Below are 22,065 nucleotides of genomic sequence, written 5' to 3'. Positions count from 1 at the left end.
GCAGGTTCTCCTCTTGTTGTCTCCCTCATTGGTGCACTGTTGCGAGAATTTCCAAAGCGCTGGAAATATTATCTCAGCCAGCTACAAAATAAACAGTTCAAAAGAATTCGCAAATCTTCCTCCTATGATTATGAAGCACTTGATGAGGCCATGGCAGGCAGCATTGAGGTGTTGGACGATTATAAAGAATACTACAAGGATCTCTCTATACTTAGAAAAGACGTGAAAGTCCCATCTAAGGTAAAGTTATGGAAACGGGTATCATCAGTTGAACACTACTGATCAGGATTGACTTAAAGCCTACTGACTTATGCGTGTGTTTTTATAAATTAATGCAAATGGTTTGATGACTGAGAATTCAGAAACAAAGACAGAAATTGCTGGAAATTCTCAGCAGGTCTGGCAGCATCTATGGAGAGAAAGCAGCGTTAATGCTTTGGGTTGTGACCCTTCCTCAGAACGGATGGTAGTGAGAAAATGTTTTTTTATGTGGAAGATAGGGGGTAAAGAGTAAAGAGTAGGTGGTGATGGAACCCAAAGAGAGAGAAGGACAATTTAACAGACAAATGAGTGAATTCGGAGAATGAAAACCAATAATGGGGACTATTCGTGACGAACAATAGATAGTGTGTAATAGCAGACCATGAGATAACAAGGCCAAGTGTGTGGGGAGTTGGAGTAAGGACATGGGAGAAATTGCCTTAAGTCCTAAAATTGTTGAACATGATATTGAGTGCAGAAGGCTATGGAGTTCCAAAGCGGAAAATGAGATGCTATTCTTCAAGCTTTTGTTGAGCTTTGCTGGAGCACTACAGCAAGCCTGAAACAGAGATATTGGCCAGGGAACAGGGTGGTGTGTTGCAGTGTCAGGCAACTAGAAGTTTGGGGTCTTTTTGCTGACAGAACGTAGGTGTTCTGCAAAGCTGTCACCCAGTCTTATACTTCATTTCCCAAATATAGAGGAGACCACATTGTGAGCTGCGAATGCAATAGATTAGATTGGGTGAAGTGTAGGTAAAGTGCTACTTCACCTGGAAGGTGTGTTTGGGCCCTTGGATACTGAAGACGGAGGAAGTAAGTGGGCAGTTGCAGTTCTGGGGAGGGGAGGGGAGGATGTGTCTGGTGATGGCATCCCACTGGAGGAGGCAGAAATGGCAGCTAATGATTCTCTGGATGTTGATGCTGGTCGGACAGGAGATAAGGACAAGGGGGACCCTATTGCTGTTGCAAGACGGAAGAGAGGGGGGTGAGGGCTGAAGTGCAGGGGATGGGTTGGACATGGTTGAGAACCCTGTCAACAATGGTGCTGGGGAATCCTCGGTTGAGGAAGAAGGTGGATATTGCAGAGGCCCCCTTGTCAGAGTTGGCATGGTAAAGAGGAGGCGACTCGAATCCGTGAACTGCAAGTTCTGAAACTGGCATAAAGCGTCAGAGAAATTGCAGATATAAGCAGGAAGGACTGGACAAAGGGAGAAAAAGCCTGAGTCAAGGTAGGAAGACATGGGTTCTTTGGAGCATGAGCAGGCAGAAACACTGGGTGTACCCAGATAGTCCTGTTTGTGGATTTTGGGAAGCAGCTAGAAGCAAGCTGGGCAAGCTGTATATCCTCCTGGATCATAAACCCACTATGAACCATCAGACTACCATGTCAACAACAGACACTAGCCTCATTTCAACTGGTGATCTCCCCTCCACTGCCTCTAAGCTCATCATCTCCCAATCATGCACAGCAGTGGCAATAACATCATCAAATCTGGCACAATCAAAATTCTGCAGATTCCCATTCATCAGAAATTTAATTGGACCAACTACGCAAATATTGTGGCGGGCAAAAGCAAGTCAGAGTTTGGAACTTCGGCTACAAGTCACTGACCACCTGACTCCCCAAACCGTTCTACCACCTGGAAGCCGTGTCCGTGTCAATGATGGAATCTTTTTCCATTTGCTTGGGTCGGTGTAGTTCCAACAACATTTGAAGTTTATCCAGCATAGAGCAACCTACTTGACTTGCACCCCCTTAAACATGTTCTCATTCGACCAGTAGGCAGCGACAGCAGTGTGCACTATCTGTAACATGCACTATGACAGCTTGTCAGACAATATTTTAACAGAAGCTCCCGAAACCGTGCCTTTGCCACCCAGAAGGAGCAGGAGAACAGATGCATGGGTAATCTACCTTGTGCAAATCTCCCTCCAGGTCTTTCAACATCCTGAATTAGAAATGCATTGCCATTATCATCTGTGGATCAAAACCCTGTAACTGTCTACCCAGCTGCACTGAGAGAATACATTCACCGCCAGCAGTTCATGAAAGCGGCGCACATTCTTATCAGAAGCAATTTAGGATGAGAACTAAATACCAGCCATGCCAACATTCAGTAAAGGGAAAAAAAAATCCGATTACAGTTCACAAGAATTTACTTCTGCACACTAAACTGCTTATTTGTTAGGGATATTTGAAATTAGAATAAAACTATTGATCTCCCTGTGATGCTCATTTACACACAACAGCATTAGGCTATTGAGCATGCAGCTGTGAGGGGAGATTTCACGCAGTATGTTGTGGGATGAGCAGAAATATCTGTAGAATAGTACTTATCAATATTTATAGAAATATATCACTTTTCTATGCCAAATAATTTTGAAATTTTGTCTTAATGAGCAGTGGGACTTTGATTACATCAATGATTTTGACAGTTGTTTGGAAAGTAGTGAATTACGGATGCATCAAAGGAAAGTTTTTTTAAAAACATCAGTAAATTATTCAAATAGAAAGTAAGCTGAGCTGAGTTTCCATTTAACCTTGATGGTTTCTATTTTTAAAAAGTCATCATCCTTTCACATAAAGTGAAATGCTAAACATGCTGGAAATTTGAAATAAATTCTCAAATAAATTCCAGAAAAATTCTGGAAACTCAACGGATCTGGCACCATCTGTGAAGAGTTAAGACTTCAGATCGACGAAGCTTATTCAGAACCATTTAATTGAAGGGTCATTGATCTGGAATGTTAATTCTGTTTGACTGTCTGCAGATGCTGCCAAAGTGGCTGAGTGTTTTTCCAGTATGTTGTCTGGCAGAACAGCTCTTAGTTAACTATCACTATAGATATAGTGGTCAGCTCGTTTGGCTGCACAGCTGGATTGTGATGCAGAGTGACCCCAAAAGAGTAGGTTCAATTCCCACACTGGCTAAGGTCACAATGAAATTCTCACCTTGTCAACTTCAGCCCTCTCCTGAGAGCTGGTGACTTTCCGGTTAAACATCCCCACCACCTGTTTTCTCTCTTTCTCTCTCTCTCTCCTCCCCTCACCCATCCCTTCTCTATATATAGATAGATATATCTCTGATGAGAGAGCAGCCTTATGGTCCACTTGGCAGCTTTACTTCACAAAGCTTTACATAATTTATTACACTGAATCAATGGAAATGTTATCTACTAAGGCAGAGTTGCACTGGCTAACATAACTACTATCTAGGTATTGCACTTTGTGTAACTAAAGGGGTTTGGCAAACCTAAGTGATATGCCCATGCTTTATAAATCAGCATTATACAACACAAAATATATATTATTGTCTTTCAAAAATTCTGTTTCCAGTAGAAATGTTTATGTAATGACAGTATATCAAATGATTCTTCCACTGGAAATGTGAAGATATTGACATCTCCCTATTTTATGTGCAATACCAGCATGGTATATGAACTCACGGTTGCTAAGTAAACTGAAAACTGGGGCCATTTTACGTTTCCTATTAAAGAATATATCTATTTTGACTCTAAATATAACCTTAAATATCCTTTATCTATTTCTGCAAGCTTAATTGAACAAAATAACAATGCTAATCCTGCTTGTCAGCATGTAATCTTGCACATCAACATGTGTTTGTCCCCCTGCCGAAAGGTGGTTTGGACATTTTGTTATTATCAATTAAAGATATCAACTTTGAACCAAAAGGTTTTTCTAAATTACAAGCCAAAATACTGGCCAGTAATCATTCAAATTCAGTAAAATATATCTTTCACTGTGGTCCTTAAACCATTAAAGATATGGTTTACTTTCTTTCTATCCATCAACCTTAAATTTAATCTTGCAGAACTTTCTTTATTAACTACCATTCATCATTGCAGTTGTTGGTCTCAAGAACCACCTAAGATCGCTGGTGGTTATCAATCTAATTTTGTTGCCTCAGAGCGCACTCTCCAATGTCATTAAGGGCTTACAGAAAAATTGAAGGCCTTGGTGATTGTGTTCATGACAGCTTTTTAAAAGGTCACAAAAAAGAACAGAGCATAAGAAATAAGAGCAGAAATAGGCCATTCAGCCTCTCAGGCCTGCCCACCAGTCTGACATTGTCATTGATTTGACCTAAGCCTCAACTCTGTCATGTCAGTCTCTCATTGTTTTCAATCCCTCAATATTTAAAACTTCTTTTTATCTCCTCCTTAAATAATTTAATGATCTAGGCTTCACAACTCTCTGACGTAAAGAATACCAGACATTCACACGCCCCTGGGAGAAAAAATGTCATTTGCATTTCTTATTTAAATGAGTGTCACCTAATTCTCTAATTATGTCCTTTCGTTTGAGATTCCCCACTAGTGAAAACATCAATCCAGCCAAACCCTTTAAATCTTGTATGTTTCGATAAGATCACCCCTCATTTTTCTAAACTCTAATGTACAAAGGACTAACCTGTTCAGCTGTGCTTGATAAGTCAACCCCTTCATCCCAGGAATCAGTCCTGTGAGTCTCTTGAACTGTCTCCAACGTCAGTGTGTCCTTCCTTAAATTTAGAAACAAAACCTGTACATAGTTCTGCAGGTACAATTGTATAGGTGTAACCTGACTTCCCTATTTTTAAACACCAAACTCCTAGCAATAAAGGCCAACATTCCATTTGCTTTCTTAATTGCTTGCTCCCTTGCATGTTAACTTTTTATGTTTCATGCAAAGAACACCCATATCCTCTCTGCTGCTTTTTGATGTCGTTTCGCATTTAAGTAACGGTCTGCCTTTTGCTTCTATCAGCAGAATAGATGCTGACTCACTTTCCTACATTAAACTCCGTCAGCCAAGTCTTTGCCTATCTCAACCTTTCTATACCCAATTGTAGATTCCGTTGGTTCTCATCACAACATGCCCTCCCACCTATATTTGTATCATCAATAAATCTGGATAAATAACTCTCTGTCCCCTCCTTCACACCATTAAAATAGGTAGTAAATAATTGAGGCCCAGAACCAATTCTTGTGGCACTCTGCTAGTTACATATTTTCAATCTGAAAAAGACACATTAATCCTGACTGGCAGTCTCTTGTAATCATCATTCGATTCGAATGCATTATCCCCAATATCGCAAGCTCCTATTTTATGCAACACTATTTTGTGTGGCAACTCATCAAATGCATTCTAGAAATTCAAATACACCAGATCTACTAGTTCACCTTGATCAACTCTGCTTGTTGGATGCTCAAAGGAATCTAGCAAGTTTGTCAAATGTGATTTCTCAGAAGAATTAGACATTATCTATATTCTCCTTGTCTTTTGATATACTTCGGCTAATGTAAGTTTACAGTACACTTAGAGTCATAGAGATGTACAGCATGAAAACAGACCCTTCGGTCCAACCCGTCCATGCCGACCAGATATTCCAACCCAATCTAGTCCCACCTGCCAGCACCCGGCCCACATCCCTCCAAACCCTTCCTATTCATATAACCATCCAAATGCTTCTTAAAGGGTGCAGTTTTACCAACCTCCACCACTTCCTCTGGTAGCTCATTCCATACACATACCACCCTCTGTGTGAAAAAGTTGCCCCTTAGGTCTCATTTGTATCTTTCCCCTCTCACCCTAAACCTATGTCCTCTAGTTCTGACACCAGGGAAAAGACTTTGCTTATTTACCATGCCGCTCGTAATTTTGTAAACCTCTATAAGGTCACCCCTCAGCCTCCACTCCAGGGAAAATAGCCCTAGCCTGTTCAGCCTCTCCCTATAGCTCAAATCCTCCAACCCTGGCAACATCCTTGCAAATCTTTTCGGAACCCTTTCAAGTTTCACAACATCTTTCCGATAGGAAGGAGACCAGAATTGCATACAATATTCCAACAGTGGCCTAACCAATGTCCTGTACAGCTGCAACATGACTTCCAAATTCCTGTACACGATACTCTGACCAATAAAAGAAAGCATACCAAATGCCGCCTTCACTATCCTATCTACCTGCGACTCCACTTTCAAGGAGCTATGAACCTGCACTCCAAGATCTCTTTATTCAGCAACACTCCCTAGGACCTTACCATTAAGTGTATAAGTCCTGCTAAGGTTTGCTTTCCCAAAATGCAGCACCTTGTATTTATCTGAATTAAACTCCATCTGCCACTTCTCAGCCCATTGGCCCATCTGGTCAAGATCCTGTTGTAATCTGAGGTAACCCTCTTCGTTCTCCACTACACCTCCAATTTTGGTATCATCTGCAAACTTACTATACCTTTTATGCCCACATCCAAATCATTTATGTTAATAACAAAAAGTAGAGGACCCAGCACCAATCCTTGTGGCACTCCACTAGTCACAGGCCTCCAGTCTGAAAAACAACCCTCCACCACCACCACCTGTCTCCTACATTTGAGCCAGTTCTGTATCCAAATGGCTAGTTCTTTCTGTATTCCATGAGATCTAACCTTGCTAATCAGTCTCCCATGGGGAACCTTGTCGAACGCCTTACTGAAGTCCATATAGATCACATCTACTGCTCTGCCTTCATCAATCCTCTTTGTTACTTCCTCAAAAAACGTCTTTCATCTTTTTGGCTGTTTTACAAGGGCTGATGCTCTTTTTTGTTGGACTCTCTTGGATTCAGCCTATCGTTTGCTCCACATCTCAATGACTAAGCATCCCTGAAGGCTTCCTGAAGCAAACATAGCAGACCTCTAAACCTTTTATAATTTGCTGGGGAGGCAATAGTAAAATGGTATTACCATTGTACCAGTATTCCAGATACCCATGTAATGCTATGGGAACCTAGGCTGGAATCCCAACAACATAGATGGTGAAATTCAAATTTTTTAAATCTGGTATTAAAGTCGAATGAAGACCATGAAAACCATTATCAGTTGTTGTAAAACATGTTTGGTCAGTAACATCCTTGAGGAAAGAAATTACCATTCTTTCTTGATTTGGCCTGCATGTGACCACAGACCCACAGTAAAGTGGTTGGACTCTTATCTGCTCTCTGAAATGGCATAGCAAGCTATTCTACTGTATCAAACTGTTAAAAATTCTCAAGAAAAGCAACATGGTAGACTGTTGACAGAAACCTGTGCACTGAAAAGGGCAATGGCAAATTCAGCCCTGTTGGCTTTGCAGGTGTTCCTTAATAGTATCTGATAGCTTAGTGTTATAGGTTTGCCTCGAACATGGACATAAGAGCTAAACTAATAGATGAAGTGAGTTTCATTATCTTTGACATCTTGGCTGCATTAAACTGTGCCAGGCATTAGGGAGCACTAGCAAAGTATGAGTCATTGATGAATCAATTGATTGGAGTCATACCTATCATAAATGATGGTTGTACTTGTTGGAGGTCAGGTAGGAGAAAGTGAGGACTGCAGATGCTATAGATCAGAATTGAAGAGTGTGGTGCTGGAAAAACACAGCTGGTCAGGCAGCATCCGAGGAACAGGAGAATCAACATTTCAAGCATGAGGGGCTCATTGCTGATGAAGGGCTTATGGTCAAAACATTAAATCTCCTGCTCCTCAGATGCTGTCTGACTGGCTGTACTTTTCCAGCACCACACTCTTTGTCTCTTGTTGGAGGTCAGTCATTTAAGTTCCAGAACATCACTGCAGGGTAGCATTCTAGGTCCAGTCATCTTCAGTTGATTCATCAGTGACCATTCCTCCATCCAGAGGTCAGAAGGGGCTGATGTTCGCCGATTGTTACACAATATTCAGCACCATTTATGACTCCTTACATGCACAGGCTGCAAGATCTGGAGAGTATTCAGGCTTAGACTGACAAGTGGCAATTAACATTCATGCCACACAAGAGCTTGCAATTACCATCTCCAACAAGGGAGAATCTAACCATCACCCCTTGACATTCGATGGTATTTTCATTGATGGATAAAGAACCTGGGAATTGGTATTAATCAAAACATGAACTGAACTATCCATTCAAATAGTGTGGCTACAAGAGAAGGTCAGAGACTCAATTCTGCAGCAAGGAACTCACCACCAGACCATCGAAAGTCTATACACCATTTATAAGGCACAAGTCAGAAGTGTGAAAGAATACACTTCACTTAGCTGGATTGTTGCAGTTCTAACTTGCAAAAAAACCTGAGACTATCAAAGCAGCCTGATTAATTAGTACCACGTCCACAAAATTCACACAATCCACCCCTAACACACAGTGGCAGCAGTGTATACCATTTACAAAATGCACTGTAGAACTTCACCAACGCTCCTTTCACAGCATGTTCCAAGTTAAGAACTACCATCTAAAAGGCAAAGAGCAGTAAATACATGGTGACTATCATGACTTGGTAATACATCGCCTTTCTTTTATCAATACTGTGTCAAAATTCCCCAAATGCCCTCCCTAACAACACTATGGACATACCTACAGCAAATGGACTATAGTTGATCAAGAAGGCAGCTCAGCACCTCCTTCTCAAGGGAAGTTGGAGATGGCTAGAAATACTGTCAGAGCCAGCAAACTGTCATTCTTGAGAATGAGTTTTAAAAAAATTGGAATAAAGATCAATTTATCAATATTGAAAGTGGCCATTCTTTGAACCTGAAATGGCTTTGCCATTGCTAATGGATTGATGAACTCTTTAGCACTTTAGATAACCTTTGACGTTGACCATGCTCTCTCATTGACCCTGTAAAACAAAAATCCAGATATCTCCAATCTTTCAAACTCAAGCCCACAAAGATTGTTAAATATGAAGGCAACAAATCCCATTCACCCATCACTTTTGAACTCACCAACCTACATTAGTTTCCAGTTAAGCAACTTCTTGATTTTAAAATTGTCATTTTTAAAAAAAAATCTCTCTAGTCTCATCTCTTTGTACTTCTGTATTCTACTCCAGCATTCAGGGGTATCTGCTCTCCTCCAGTTTAAGAAGGGTTAATCCCGAAATGTCAACTTCTGCACCTCCTGATGCTGCCTGGCTTGCTGTGTTCTTCCAGCCTCATGCTGGTCCAGTTTGGATTCCGGCATCTGCAGTTTTTGTTGTCCCTCCTCCAATTCTGAGCGCTTAACTTTCCTGGTTTTACTACCTTTGTTATCCGCAGCTGTACCTTCAAATGCCAAGGCCCCATGCTCTTGAATTCCCTTCCTAAACCCCTCTACTTCTCTCTCTTTTGAGGCATTTAGCTTGGTCACCTGCCCCATTATTTTCTTGAGTAGTTTGGTTTTATATTTTGTTTGATAATTCCCCTATGACTTGGCTTACAATGTTTTGCTATGTTAAAGGCAAGTAAAAATACAAGTTTTTATTGTTTCTGTGGTAATTTCATTTGCTATACTATGAATATTTTTGTTGGAACAGGTTCTGAGTATTCTGTGGGCATTAGAAACAGAAGAAGTGGAAGACATCCTACAAGTATTTGTCAACAAATCGTTACTATTCTGTGACCGCAATGGGAAATCTTTTCATTATTACCTGCATGATTTACAGTTGGATTTCCTGACTGAACAATATCGCAATCAGCTTCCGGTAGATTTGTTTTATTTTCACATGATTCTTCCTCTTGCTCATGTGCTTGCAGCTTCATTTTGTATTTCTGGCTTCTTGGTGGAAGTATAATTTTGGAACTTGGATATTTTATGGTAAATGTATATTCAGTAATATCAGAGTCACACGAGATAATATAACCTACTTTGAATATTGTGTTTACAATTTTACTTGGTGTTGTGAGTTTCCAATTTCCTTGTTGATCAATTGGGGCACAATGGGGATGAAATATAATGTCTGGCTGAAATGGGTTGTGCTTCCCACGAGAGCTAACCCAGAGCTTTATTACTTTCAATCTCACTTCACTGTTGCCTCACTTGCAGCTCATTGATTGCAAGAAGATCCTGGAGACTATCGTGAGTGAGTATGGGTGGTGCCATAGAACTGGTTTTATGTTCTCCAGTTCCTGCTCCATCTGGATCCACAAAATGAAAAAAAAATTCTGGAACCTGTTAAGTAGTGCTGGTTAAATTCTTTCAGTATCTGAAAGAAATGGGTGGAGCATGTGTGGTGCATGCTCCGTCTACTTCTATCTTAAAATTGCAATTGTGGCACAAAGCTGCTGTAGGACACCTATTTGTAAATTTAACGGAGACCTCTGAAAAATAGGTGAATATGATGCTGGTGTATTTGCAGACTTTATTGCATTTTATTACAATCTTTTGAAATTGTTCATTGAGTTAGCTTCAGTTCATATTTGCTTTTCTCCCAGGACTTGCATGCAAAAATGGTTCAGCAATATCACAAGATATATAAAGGGCAATTTCCATCACCTTCTGATGAAGATTGTATGTATTGGTACAGTTTTCTACCAAATCATATGGCTGAAGCGAATATGGACAAGGTTCGTGCAGACTCAATTACCTTGACTTTTTTTTAAATCAGCAACTTTTGTTCCATTTAGAGACTTGTGTAAGTAACAATTTTTAGTCATTTGAAAATTGTTATACAATCCACCATAATTTGATATGACTGGTATAGGAAACTATCAGTCGACTAGTTGATCCATGTATTATGGAGGTCTTCCCGTGAATTGAATTGGTATTCTTAGTGTAAAATGGTTTATGTAATTTAAAAAAAACATTATTACCTTGTATCCCATTTCGTTTTTCCATACTTGTTCCAATGTTTATCCGTTGTTTCTTCAGAGGTATTCTATATATTACCTCCAAACAACACATTGCAGTTTTGCAGAATCCTTTATGCAGTTGCATATCCCAAGGAATTGTATCAAACAATATTCAGCCTCTTGAACTGCTACACCATTCAATAGGATCTTGGCTGACCCAGCAATCCTCACGTCCACTTTCTTGTGTTTTGCCTGGAACTCTTGTTTCCCCTACTGATTAAAAATCTATCTATCTTGACCTTAAATTCAAACAAGAACTCTTCTCACAGCTCCCAGTGGCAAGGAGTTCTAAAGATTTGCAACTCTCTGAGAATAGAAATTCCTCCTCATCTCAGTCTTAACTTGATCTCCTTTAATCTGAGACTACGCCCTGTAGGGGAAATATCCACTCAACATTTACCTTGTCAAGCCCTTTAAGAATCCTGTAGTTTCAATGGCACCACCTCTCACTCTTCTAAATTCCAACAATTAGTGTTCCAACTTGTTTACTTTTTGTTCATAAGACAATCCCTCCATAACAGTGATCGTTCTAGTGACCAAAACTGCTCACAATTCTCCACATGTGGACTCACAGCACCTTGTACAGCTGCAGTAAGAGTTCCCGAGCCTTCCCGGAATACATGATGTGGAGGTGCCTCAGTTATACTCTCGGGGTGGACAAAGTTAAAAATCACACAACACAAGGTTATAGTCCAACAGGTTTATTTGGAGGTACTGGCTTTCCTTCAGGTAACTAGAACCAGTCTGACTCAAGATTGGGATACAGACAGACTCTGACCTCACCTTTAATAGTTTGTCTGAGCTGCGATGTCATTTTTTTTTAGTATAAAACCTCTATCTTGAGAATGTGACTTAAAAAGAAGTTCTGGAATTTACATCTTAATGAACCAAAACCTGTAATCCATTCTAAAAGATGAAAGATTTAACAGCAGTATAGGTTTGCTCAATATATTGTTTTAATTGCATGATCCTGTGATCTTTGCAATAAATTCTGTGTCTTATGATCCTGCCCCATTAGTTACCTGATGAAAGAGCAGCACTCTGCAAGCTAGTACTTCCAGATAAACCTGTTGGACTATAACCTGATGTGTGATGTTTAACTTTCTGGAATACTGCATACAGTTTTCATTTCTTTACTTGAGGAAGGATGTAATTGCATTGGAGGCAGTTCAAAAAGTTTTACTAGATTAATTCCAGAGATGTAAGGCTTGATATATGAAGAGCAATTGACCATTTTACACTGATACTTTCTAAAGTTTTACAGTATAGATGAGAGGAGATCTCAATTAAATATATCAGCTACTAAAGGGATTGACAAAGTAAATGTGGAGTGGATGTTTTCCCTAATGGGGACATCTTGAATGAGAGGTCATAATTTTAGGATGGTAGATTTAAAATTCAGTTGAGGAGAAATTACTTCTCTGAATGTTGTGATCTGTAAAATTCATTATCGCAGAGGATGTTCGATGTTGGGATATTGTAGGCATTTAAGGAGGAGATGGAAGATTTTTAATTAGTGATAAGTTAAAGAATTATGGGAAGTGGACAGGAAAGTTGAGGCTGAAATGAAATCAGCCATGATCGCGTTAAATGGTGAAGCAGGTTCGACAGGCTGAATTTCCTACACCTGCTCCTAGTTTTTAATGAAAGAAACGTTTTTAGCTACTTTGCTTTGTCGTTGTCCATTTACAAGATGACACCCATTTTATTGAAACAGGACATTGGAATGCTGTTCAAGTACTTTTTGGATTTATGATGTAAATCCTAATTATTAGCAAAAATTGTGCATATCTTGGTATGTATCTATAATTGGAACAAAGGTTGTAGGTACTGAAGTGTTGTTATTTGCCTTGAAAACACTTATCGACAGCTGGAACCTAAATCTTTCAATTGTCTTGGGTAGTGATTGCATTTTCCTGTAGTGAAACAATCAGAATGTAAAGTTTGTAAAGTCATTCTTATATATACCTAGCAACTCAACTCGAAAAGAATAAAATACTTTTTCAAAATTAAGAGGTTACCTTTAAATATAGTAAAGTTCTCTATGTGATTGACGTTTTAAATTCAGTTTCCTAATGGGAAAATCTTTCTGTATGCTTCTAATGGAGATGATAATAAATATTGCATCAAAGGATAAATTTTGCATGAAAGTTTTGTTAGAAATTGAATTGGTTACTTAAGTAAGCTGGTGTATTAAAATGTTCTCATTTTATAGATTAATGAATTTGGTGTTTCAGTGTTAGGACCTCAGTAATATGATTTTTTCACTAGGAAATGTTCTTAATGTGAACGTTTCAACTTTCCTTATAACTATTCAAATGTAATGAATGCAGGTGAGCCTTTCTAATTTCTCCATAATGCACTGTAGTAATTATAAATAAATCAATTAAAATATCATGCTAATAGTTATTGAAATAGAGCAAGCCGAGTAACTTTATTCAGCAGACATATGCTCACAAGTCAATCTAATTATCTAGAATGTTAAACTCATGCATTTTTGTTAGGGTAACTTTCCATAGTCACTAATTGTATATAATGTAATCCATATATTTGATTGAGGCTTTGTCCTTTTATTCCCTTCCCCAAGTTTCATTCTTCTGCAAAAATAGTTATCAAACTTCATCCTTCAACTGACGTTTTGTGTGCAGTGGACCATGTTATATTTTGACAAAAGTCTGTAGTATTCTGAGATTGTCTGACTGCAGGTCATATATATACTGGGTCAACTTGTCAATAAATTGGTTCTACCTCCCAAAAGGTGGAATGCAATATGCAAGGTACTTCGTTTAACTTCCCAGCATCAATTAAACTCTTGCAGTTTGGTTGAGCAATTTTAAATACAACCAGCAGTTTAAACTGCTTACATGATCTTTTTCATCATTCTGAACGTTTTCACTTGCAACTTGTACTTAATAGGTTAACTTCTTGGGAACTAAAGATGCTTTTGGTTTCTAAAGCCTGAGTTCTATTTTTTACTTTACTATTTTATCAAAGATAAGCATGCTGAATTTTATACATGTTTTTCACAGGAACTCTATTCACTCATGTTTTCAGTGGATTGGATAAAGGCCAAATCTGAACTGATGGGCCCAGCCCAGTTGATAAATGACTTTGTGGAATATAGGCATATACTCGATAAAGAGGTATGTTTCACAGTGACTTAAAATGTTAAATGCATATGTGAGCATTTGTTAAATGCTTATCAGCAGAAAAACTGGTAAAACTGTTGGCTCAAGACCTGCCAAAATAAAAGAAACTGGAAGCTCTCCTTATACTGACAAAAGTGCCTGGAGACTGTCACTCAAGTTACTACTTGGTGAAACAAGGATACAGAGCCCTTTGGTAGCTAGGAGTAACTGAGGACTATTTGTGAAAGGAGTGTAATTCTGTGGAGATAGTTGATTGGTGGTTAGTATACAAACAGGAACATACTTTATGGGAATATAGTTTAACTTCATACAGAAAAGAAATAGTGTTTAGCTGATACCTTTTTTAGCTATTGTTTACAGTAAAAGTTTGAAACATGGAATGTTGCATTATTCTTTCAACTTACCAAACGGAAGTTCAGAATTTTAATTTTCAAACTTTTATGCCTCACACTGCATTTCCAACATTACAGTTGTGACGACATTTCAAAAGTCTGATTGTGAACGACTTTGAAAAGTTTTGAGGGCAGAGGCAATAATAAACAAGTGCAGGTTCTTTCTTAATAAAATCACTTTAAAGGTTATAGAGAAAAAAATTAAATTGGATTATACTTGTGGGAAACCTAGCAACAGCACAGACATCATGGTTCTTTTTGGATCAACGTTACCACGAGAGAGACTCTGTTTAGTATTTTAAGGAATTTCATAGGTACATGAGGTACATCTGCAGACTTGTAGATAATAAAACATTTTCTAATATTCAAAAGAAAAGAGTGAGAGTAAATAAAGAAAGTTATAACAGTACTTAGTGGACTTTTTAGAGACTTGATTTTGATTTGCAGATGTTTGTACTATTCATATAACTTAAGTCATTTTTATTATAACAAAAAGTGGTGAGGCAACGTGTGTTGACAAGAGGACAAATTCAAGGAAGACAGCTTAGAATTAAGGCAGATGTGGACAAATTGGGCTACAAATTTGAGACAGATCAACTTCAATGTGAATATGAACCTAGAATTATGCATATGAGACATGCAGCAAGTTGTTCATTGCCAGTGATGGAAAATAAGCTTAACATGATAAATGACTTCACTAAAAGACACCAGTTAATTTACAGCAATATTATGCACCCTGTAATTCCTATTTGCAGTCCCATCTATTATTCAATATTTGTTTCAATAGCTTTGATATGCTAAGTGTCATGAACTCAGCTGATGTAACTACTGAACAGCATGGGTTCAATTCCTGTGATGGCTGAGGTTCTCATGAAGGTTTGTCCTTCTCGACCTCCTCCCCTCACCTAAGGCATGGTGACCCTCGAGTTAAACCACCACCAGTCATGGATGTCTAATGACCGCACAATCCTTTGGGACTGTGGCAGCTTAACTATTGAACAAATCAGATCCCAAACTGAAATCTGGCTTGATAGATCAGATTTTTTTAAAAATCAATATGGCGGCCTTTCACTGAAACATAAACATATAATGCTGTAAATTTGTTTTTAACAATGCATCGAGTTTACTACACAACAGAAATAACGATAAAATTGAACAAACCAAGCTATTTACATATAGTAAAATTTGAACAATTTCAAAACACATGGCAAAATAAGATCTTATCTATTCCAGGAGTCATCACTTTACAATACTCAGTCCTTTCTTTCTCATGTGTAGGTTGAACTGTTTATTTCAATTCCCCATCTTGAGAGCTTGATAGCCTTTCCTTCGATTATTTCTCACAACCAAATTTAACATTTGTTTTAAATAATCAAATGCTAGGTTTCTAATCAAACATTTATGGTCTGGAATTTTCAAATTAAAATACTGAAGTAACCCATTTCCTAACTGTTCTGAACTAATCCCCTTATCCAAGAGAAGCTGTTCGTACATCTGTCTCTGTGAGCTACCCAAATTAATTCCAAATTCGGTTTTGAAATTTTGCTACAGAAAGGTTAATTGTTAAATTCTTTCATATACACAGAAACCCGCATGCCATCAATTCAAAATTCAAACTCCTAAGTATATGAATATATATAGATCACAGAATTAACATCACATGAGAAAGGACAGTCAGTTCATTTAAAGTCCCTTTTCTTGAAATATCTGTAATTGCATGGTTATAAATTAACTTAGATTGTTGTCGAAAGCTGTTTCAAAATATTGTGTGTTTGGTGGTTGGCAGTGTTAATCCAGTAGCAATGGGGACAACTCTGGAATTGTATTCGCAACCATTTGTTACGAAAAAATGGCAGAAAGTTGTTTCAGTATTTTTAAAAACTGACGAGTGGCTGATATAGTGATGTGCAGTGTATTGTAGAAAATATAGGAAATGTACAAACCAGCATTCATGATTGTCAGTGATGACACAGTAGTTCTAAACAGTCGAGTTCAGCCTGAGACAATCTTCAGGGAGAAGGATGGGCATTGGTGATCAACAAACAGAGTTTGTGGAGGAGACTGAAGACAGTGACAGGAGTTGGAGGGTTACTGTGATTATGATTGAACAGCTAAGAATGGAACCAGCTGCAGGCAGTGCCATCCAGCTGGATGGTAGGGAACATATACTGCTGGACAATGATGTGATCCACCATGCCAGAGCCTGCAGATGAATCAGAGAAAGATGAGATGCATGGTTTACCATGGTTACAATCAAATTCGATATTATTTGAGAATTGATGAGGGCTAAATGTTGTAGCTGGGACAAAATTCTGACTGGAGGAATTCAAATATTGAGTTGTTGGGAATTGAGCATTCATTGAGTCCCTAAGATGTCAATTGTTTCGCATCTTCCCTTTCATCACAGAAAATACAGAAGCAAAGTGCGCAGCAACAGATTCAGTGAAAGCTTTGTAGTTTCAGAACTGGGAACTCATGCCACTCAATTCCAGCCTGATGAAACTAATTAACGAAAGCACACGCAGCCACAGTGAAGCCCATTCCCACAGGCAATGTTCAGTTTTTGTTAGCTTTGGTTCTTCATGTCTCTAGGTTGCTGCTGTTTTTTGAGCCTGGAAGAACTATTGTCAGCGTTGCTCTTAAATTGACAGACTTGAACAGTAGTAGTCAGCTGCATGCTGTCTTTGGAAAAAAGCACAGCAAGTCCAATTGTGCTTCCTGTTAGGGTGGCTGCCCAGCTTGGGGATGTCATTGTTCAATCTGGATTTTCAGTGATCAGAGCACAACGTACTGAGGTTCAAGTTGCATAGAATCTGGCAAGCATACCTCCTTAAAACTTCTACAAGATCATTATTAACTGATTATTACTCGTACTGATATTTACAGGATCTTTTAACTCCACAAGGTGGATGTTCTATTTGCCTACCTAACTATCCCATTATATGTGAAGCATTTTTAAGTTCTGTATACGAATGTGATTCATTAAGTAGCCATAGCTTTAAATGGAGTCTTCAGTCCCAGGTTTGGTTGCTACATTTATGATAAGTAGAATTTACACATGTTGAATATTTTGCATTTTTTGTCAATGTGAATTCTTGAAAATTGAAGCACGTGCATTGAAAAATCATTCCCCGTTTTGATTGCAGGCTGTTGATAGCAAAAGTGCATTGATATGTTAGACTCCAGTGTGTTTGCATAAAGAATAGTAGGCATTAGGTGTTCACTAAGTCAAAATGCCTTGTAAAGTTTCTATTGAATTTGATGAGCATCCTCCTATCATTCTAGTTTTTAAACTGCAACCCCTTGCAGCAATGTTCAAGACAGGGATGGCACAGTAGCTCAGGGGTTAGCATTGTTGTGTGGAGTTTGCACATTCTCCCGTGTCTGCATGGGTTTCTGCTGGGCGCTCTGGTTTCTTTCCATAGGCCATGGTAAATTGCCTCGTAGTGTCCAGGGATATGCAGGCTAGGTGGATTAGCCATGATAAATACATGTCAGGGTGGGATGCTCTTTGGAGATCGCTGTAGACTTGATTGGCTGAATAGCTTCTTTCTGTATAGGAGAGATTCTATCATCTTATCAAGGCACTAAATTGATACTAAACTGGATAACAGAAGAAAAAATCTGTTTGTGTATTGTTTAGCACTTCATTTAAATAATATATTGACTGGAAAGCTGAACCTTTATTCTATGGTCTTTTTACTTGTGGTTGCTGTCCTAGGGTATCTTTCTGAGCTACTACAAATTTGCATGAGTGATGGCAAAATGAATGAGCATCGTCAGAGCAATCTCTATTGCTTGTCAGTTATTAATACCATTCATGTGGAGATATGGGGCAGAGGGTTTGTTATGAAGGGACTGCACTGTGCATTCATAATGAGCTGTATTTCCCTCCTTTGTGGAGAGAGAGATGAAAGAAAGTAGTTGGACCTGGAAGTAGTGGATCTTTGATAAATGGAGGCCAATTGTATGTATGGTGGTCAGATGATGCAGATTTACAGTAGATGGTGAATTGGAAGGTTACTTTCTGTTCTCTCGTTAACCCTTCCTTTTTCAAGAGTGACTCATCTCTTGATGCCAAAGCCCTTTCTGGTTTTTTTGAAAGAAATGAATACTGAATGGAGCTATATTTGTGCTTGGAGAGGAAACAAACCCTACTATCAGGGCATGTACAGGATTCTGCAAGTTATTACTGAAGATAATGGAAATGATTCTGCCGTTGTGTAAGATGAGAGGTTACGAGCAAAGCCCTGGGAATATAAGGACAGGGGCCGTGGATATTTGGAAACATTTGAATGAGAGATTTAAGGGAAAATATGTCAGTCAGTTTTATTGTAAAATGGCTGGTATGACTTTCAGTTTAATAAATGTCTGCAATAATTCAAAACTGGTTAGCGACAAAGGGATACTAATTACAACAGTTGCCTGAAGTTTCAAATTGTGGTTAACTTTTAAGTTGCTTCAGGATAATACGATGCATTCGAATTTCCATTGTTCACATATGAAGGGTAAGCCTCTGGTCCCAACAGGAATGAAGTTGTATAATATATTGAAAACAAATATGGAATTATTGTCATAATCTCCTTTTCTAATTAGATTTGTCAGACTTATCTATGATTTCCCATTTGGTTGACATACTTGTATCAATTGTACAGTAACTAGAGAGAACAGTTGACAAATTTCTTATCAGTGAACCGAACCCCTCAAGGCTATGTTGTAATGAAATGTGCCCTTGTATGGTGATAAAGTTAAATGTATATATATCAAAACATAGTGCAGTAATTATCTGAATATTCAATAAGAAATGAGAAAGCAATGTTAGGCTGCTAAGTATTTCATCTTGTGAATCATGGTTCTGAATATGTTAAACTGCAATAAGTACAAGAAGGCTTACGATCCACATTCACTCTGTCCATCACCACATCGTGGCAGACTTGTGTATCATCTACAAGGTGGAAAGGCAGCAACTCAAGAAAGCTCCTTTGACAGTCCCTTCCAAGCCCACTAGCTTAAGCAGCTGAAGGACAGCAAAATAATCAAGGTTTTGAGGTATGGAAATAGGCTGATACGCTGACATCTTTTTCACTGGAGTGTAGGAGGTTGAGGGGTGACTTTATTGAGGTTTATAAAATCATGAGGGTTTTTCCTGAGGGTGGGGGGAGTTCAAAACTAGGGGGCATATTTTTAAGGTGAGAGAAGAAAGATTTAAAAATCCGTGAGGTGCAACTTTTTTGCACAGAGTGGTTCATGTGTGGAATGAACTGCCAGAGAAAGTGGTGGATCCAAGTAGAATTACAATGTTTAAAAGGCATTTGGATAAGTTCATGAATAAGAAAGCATTGGAGGCGTATCAGCCAAATGCATACAGGGGGACTAGTTCAATTTGGGAACATGGTTGGCTTGGGCTGGATGGACCGAACAGTCAGTTTCTGTGCTTTATGACTGTGACCTGCAAGTTTCCCCCCATGTAACACACCTGATCCAGATGCACATCATTCCTTCATTGGCTCAAAACCCCCGGAACTACATGCCTAATTACACTGTGGATGTAAAGTACGTTGCTTAGAAATTGAATAGTGTATTCTACAGTGGTGGGATTTAAGTTAATTATTAGTTTGTATTTTCCAAGATATCTGTATTTGCCTTTTGTACACGAGAGCATCCTTATGTTTACAAGTTACTTTCACTTGTATAAGAAATGGTTGTATATACAGCAGTATGATCTTCCATTGTTTGAGATGATAGTCAGATCAGACAATCAATGTTTTGAGTTTACTCGTTAGTTGTCTTGCCAGTGACAGTATGAAAAGACATCTGTATTCCATTTACCTCTATGTAATATGATTGAGTGTAGATAGTCTGATTGTCACTCATGACAAAAGGCAAGGTGATATGCTGCAAAGAATCAGGGTTACCAAGGGAGCATCATAGCCTGATCCCAACATTGATTGGATCTCAGGCAGAGAAAATAACTAATTATGAAAATAATTCTCTCAATATTTGACTGGTGCTGAGAAATATGGGTATCTTTGTTCTTAGGCTGATCCTCTTTACTTTGGGATAACATCGATAGAATCAGGTAGAAACAATAGCTGTGTGATCCTAGCACTATTAGAATTAGAACTGGAATTAGAATTAGATTTTATTGTCACATGTACTCAAGTACAGGGATATAGGAGTACAGTGAAAAGTGTACAATGTCGCCATTCCTGGTGCCATCTTAGGTACACGGTACCTGTATAAAACGTATTAGGTACAAAATACCTTGGTAAAAAATCTTGAGTACAAAGTAAAATAGTTAAACATACCACCACAGGTCTGACAGTATCACTTAAGCTCCATTTAGCCTTAAGATAGGGATGTTTCTTTCGTTGGAGATGTTTTCCTGTTAATTTTTGAATTATTTAAAAAGTCTTAAATTTCTCTCCACATTCTTTACTTGAAACATTATACATGTTAAACACTAACAGTCACCAATTTTTCCAGTTGTAGTAATATCATCAAAAACTGACAGGTTTTCAAACACAGTTTACTTCTTCCTGATCATAGACAATAAAAATGCTAAATTCCTTCACAAAACCAAAATTGTTGCATAATCTCAACAGGTCTGGTGGCATCTGTGGAGAGAAATAAGAGTGAACATTTCGGATCCCGTGATCCTCCTTCAGCATTGAACAATTTATTAAGTTTTGGGATGCAGTAAATTATTCCATAGTAAAGATTTGCTATATCGAGATTTTTATATCAGGAAGTCAATGTTGATCCTTCAGGTAGAATCAAACACACCCAGCTTATGCATTTCTGTGTAACTTGAGAAGAGAAAAGTAAACATAGAGAAATTTGCAAAAAATAGAATGATTGAATAGGGAATAGTCTTTCAATTGCAGGAATCTTCTCCTGTGTTTTTAAAGTTAACTATCAGGCTGTACAAGGCGACAGTATTGGATAGACCATATTCTAGTATACATACGTGACTGAAGGTATGCAAATCAAGAAAGAGAAAGGGAATAGTGTTTAAAAAACTTGTGATTGAAAATGAGAGACTCCTGCAAACAATTGAGAATGAAAATACAAAATGTGGTGGTGAATGCTGCCAGTTTCATGGTTTCTATTGCAAAATTCAAACTAATATGGTTACCATATTTGATTGATATGTCGTTGTTATTTTCTGTTCAATTTGAGATTTAAAGTTTACAATGCAGTACATTTTAACATCACCTTTTCAGAAATCATTTTTTTAAAATATAAATTTAAGAAAGGTAAAAATTGATATCTTGCTTCTTTTACAGAACAGTATAGTACGGGAAAATTTTCAAGAATTCTTGTCTTTGAAAGGCCATCTTCTTGTGCAGAAACCCTTTCCAGATATTGTGCAATTGGGCCTTTGTCAACCTGATTCTTCTGAAGTGTACCGGCAAGCAAAACTGCAGGCTGTGGAACGAGCCAAAAAAGGGGCTGTATACCTGGATTGGATGTTAGTATCCAAAGGTGGTATAATGGAAACTGAAGCTTAATTGAGCAAATATAATCACTGATATCCCTAATTTTGTCTTCGTCCCAGCTATACAAATAATTATTTCTGTACCACCAAATATTATTAGTTTATTCCCTATATTCTTACAGAGATTGAAGTTAATT

The 22,065-nt window shown here is 38.3% G+C and overlaps 1 protein-coding gene across 7 annotated transcripts in view; it reads left to right on the top strand.

Annotated features, from left to right (window-relative positions):
- apaf1 (apoptotic peptidase activating factor 1) overlaps positions 1 to 22,065 on the top strand; it is a 185,268-nt gene that overhangs the window by 39,991 nt on the left and 123,212 nt on the right. For all 7 annotated transcript variants that reach the window (XR_006315078.2, XR_015761153.1, XM_087999560.1 and 4 more), the window contains exons 8-12: positions 5 to 240; positions 9,572 to 9,739; positions 10,470 to 10,601; positions 13,916 to 14,029; positions 21,717 to 21,901. Coding sequence is in view for 5 of the 7 variants with exons in the window: in XM_087999560.1 (XP_087855686.1) it covers positions 5 to 240; positions 9,572 to 9,739; positions 10,470 to 10,601; positions 13,916 to 14,029; positions 21,717 to 21,901 (835 nt within the window). In the remaining 2 variants the exon portion in view is untranslated. The remainder of the gene's footprint in view (positions 1 to 4; positions 241 to 9,571; positions 9,740 to 10,469; positions 10,602 to 13,915; positions 14,030 to 21,716; positions 21,902 to 22,065) is intronic.

This window comes from Chiloscyllium plagiosum, unplaced genomic scaffold (assembly GCF_037043375.1).
Source record: "Chiloscyllium plagiosum isolate Xiang-an unplaced genomic scaffold, Cpla_swu_hap1 HiC_scaffold_23, whole genome shotgun sequence".
In the NCBI taxonomy this organism is placed as follows: Eukaryota; Metazoa; Chordata; class Chondrichthyes; order Orectolobiformes; family Hemiscylliidae; genus Chiloscyllium; species Chiloscyllium plagiosum.
The sequence above is the reverse complement of the archived record's forward strand: the minus strand, read 5'-3'. Positions and strand labels throughout refer to the sequence as shown.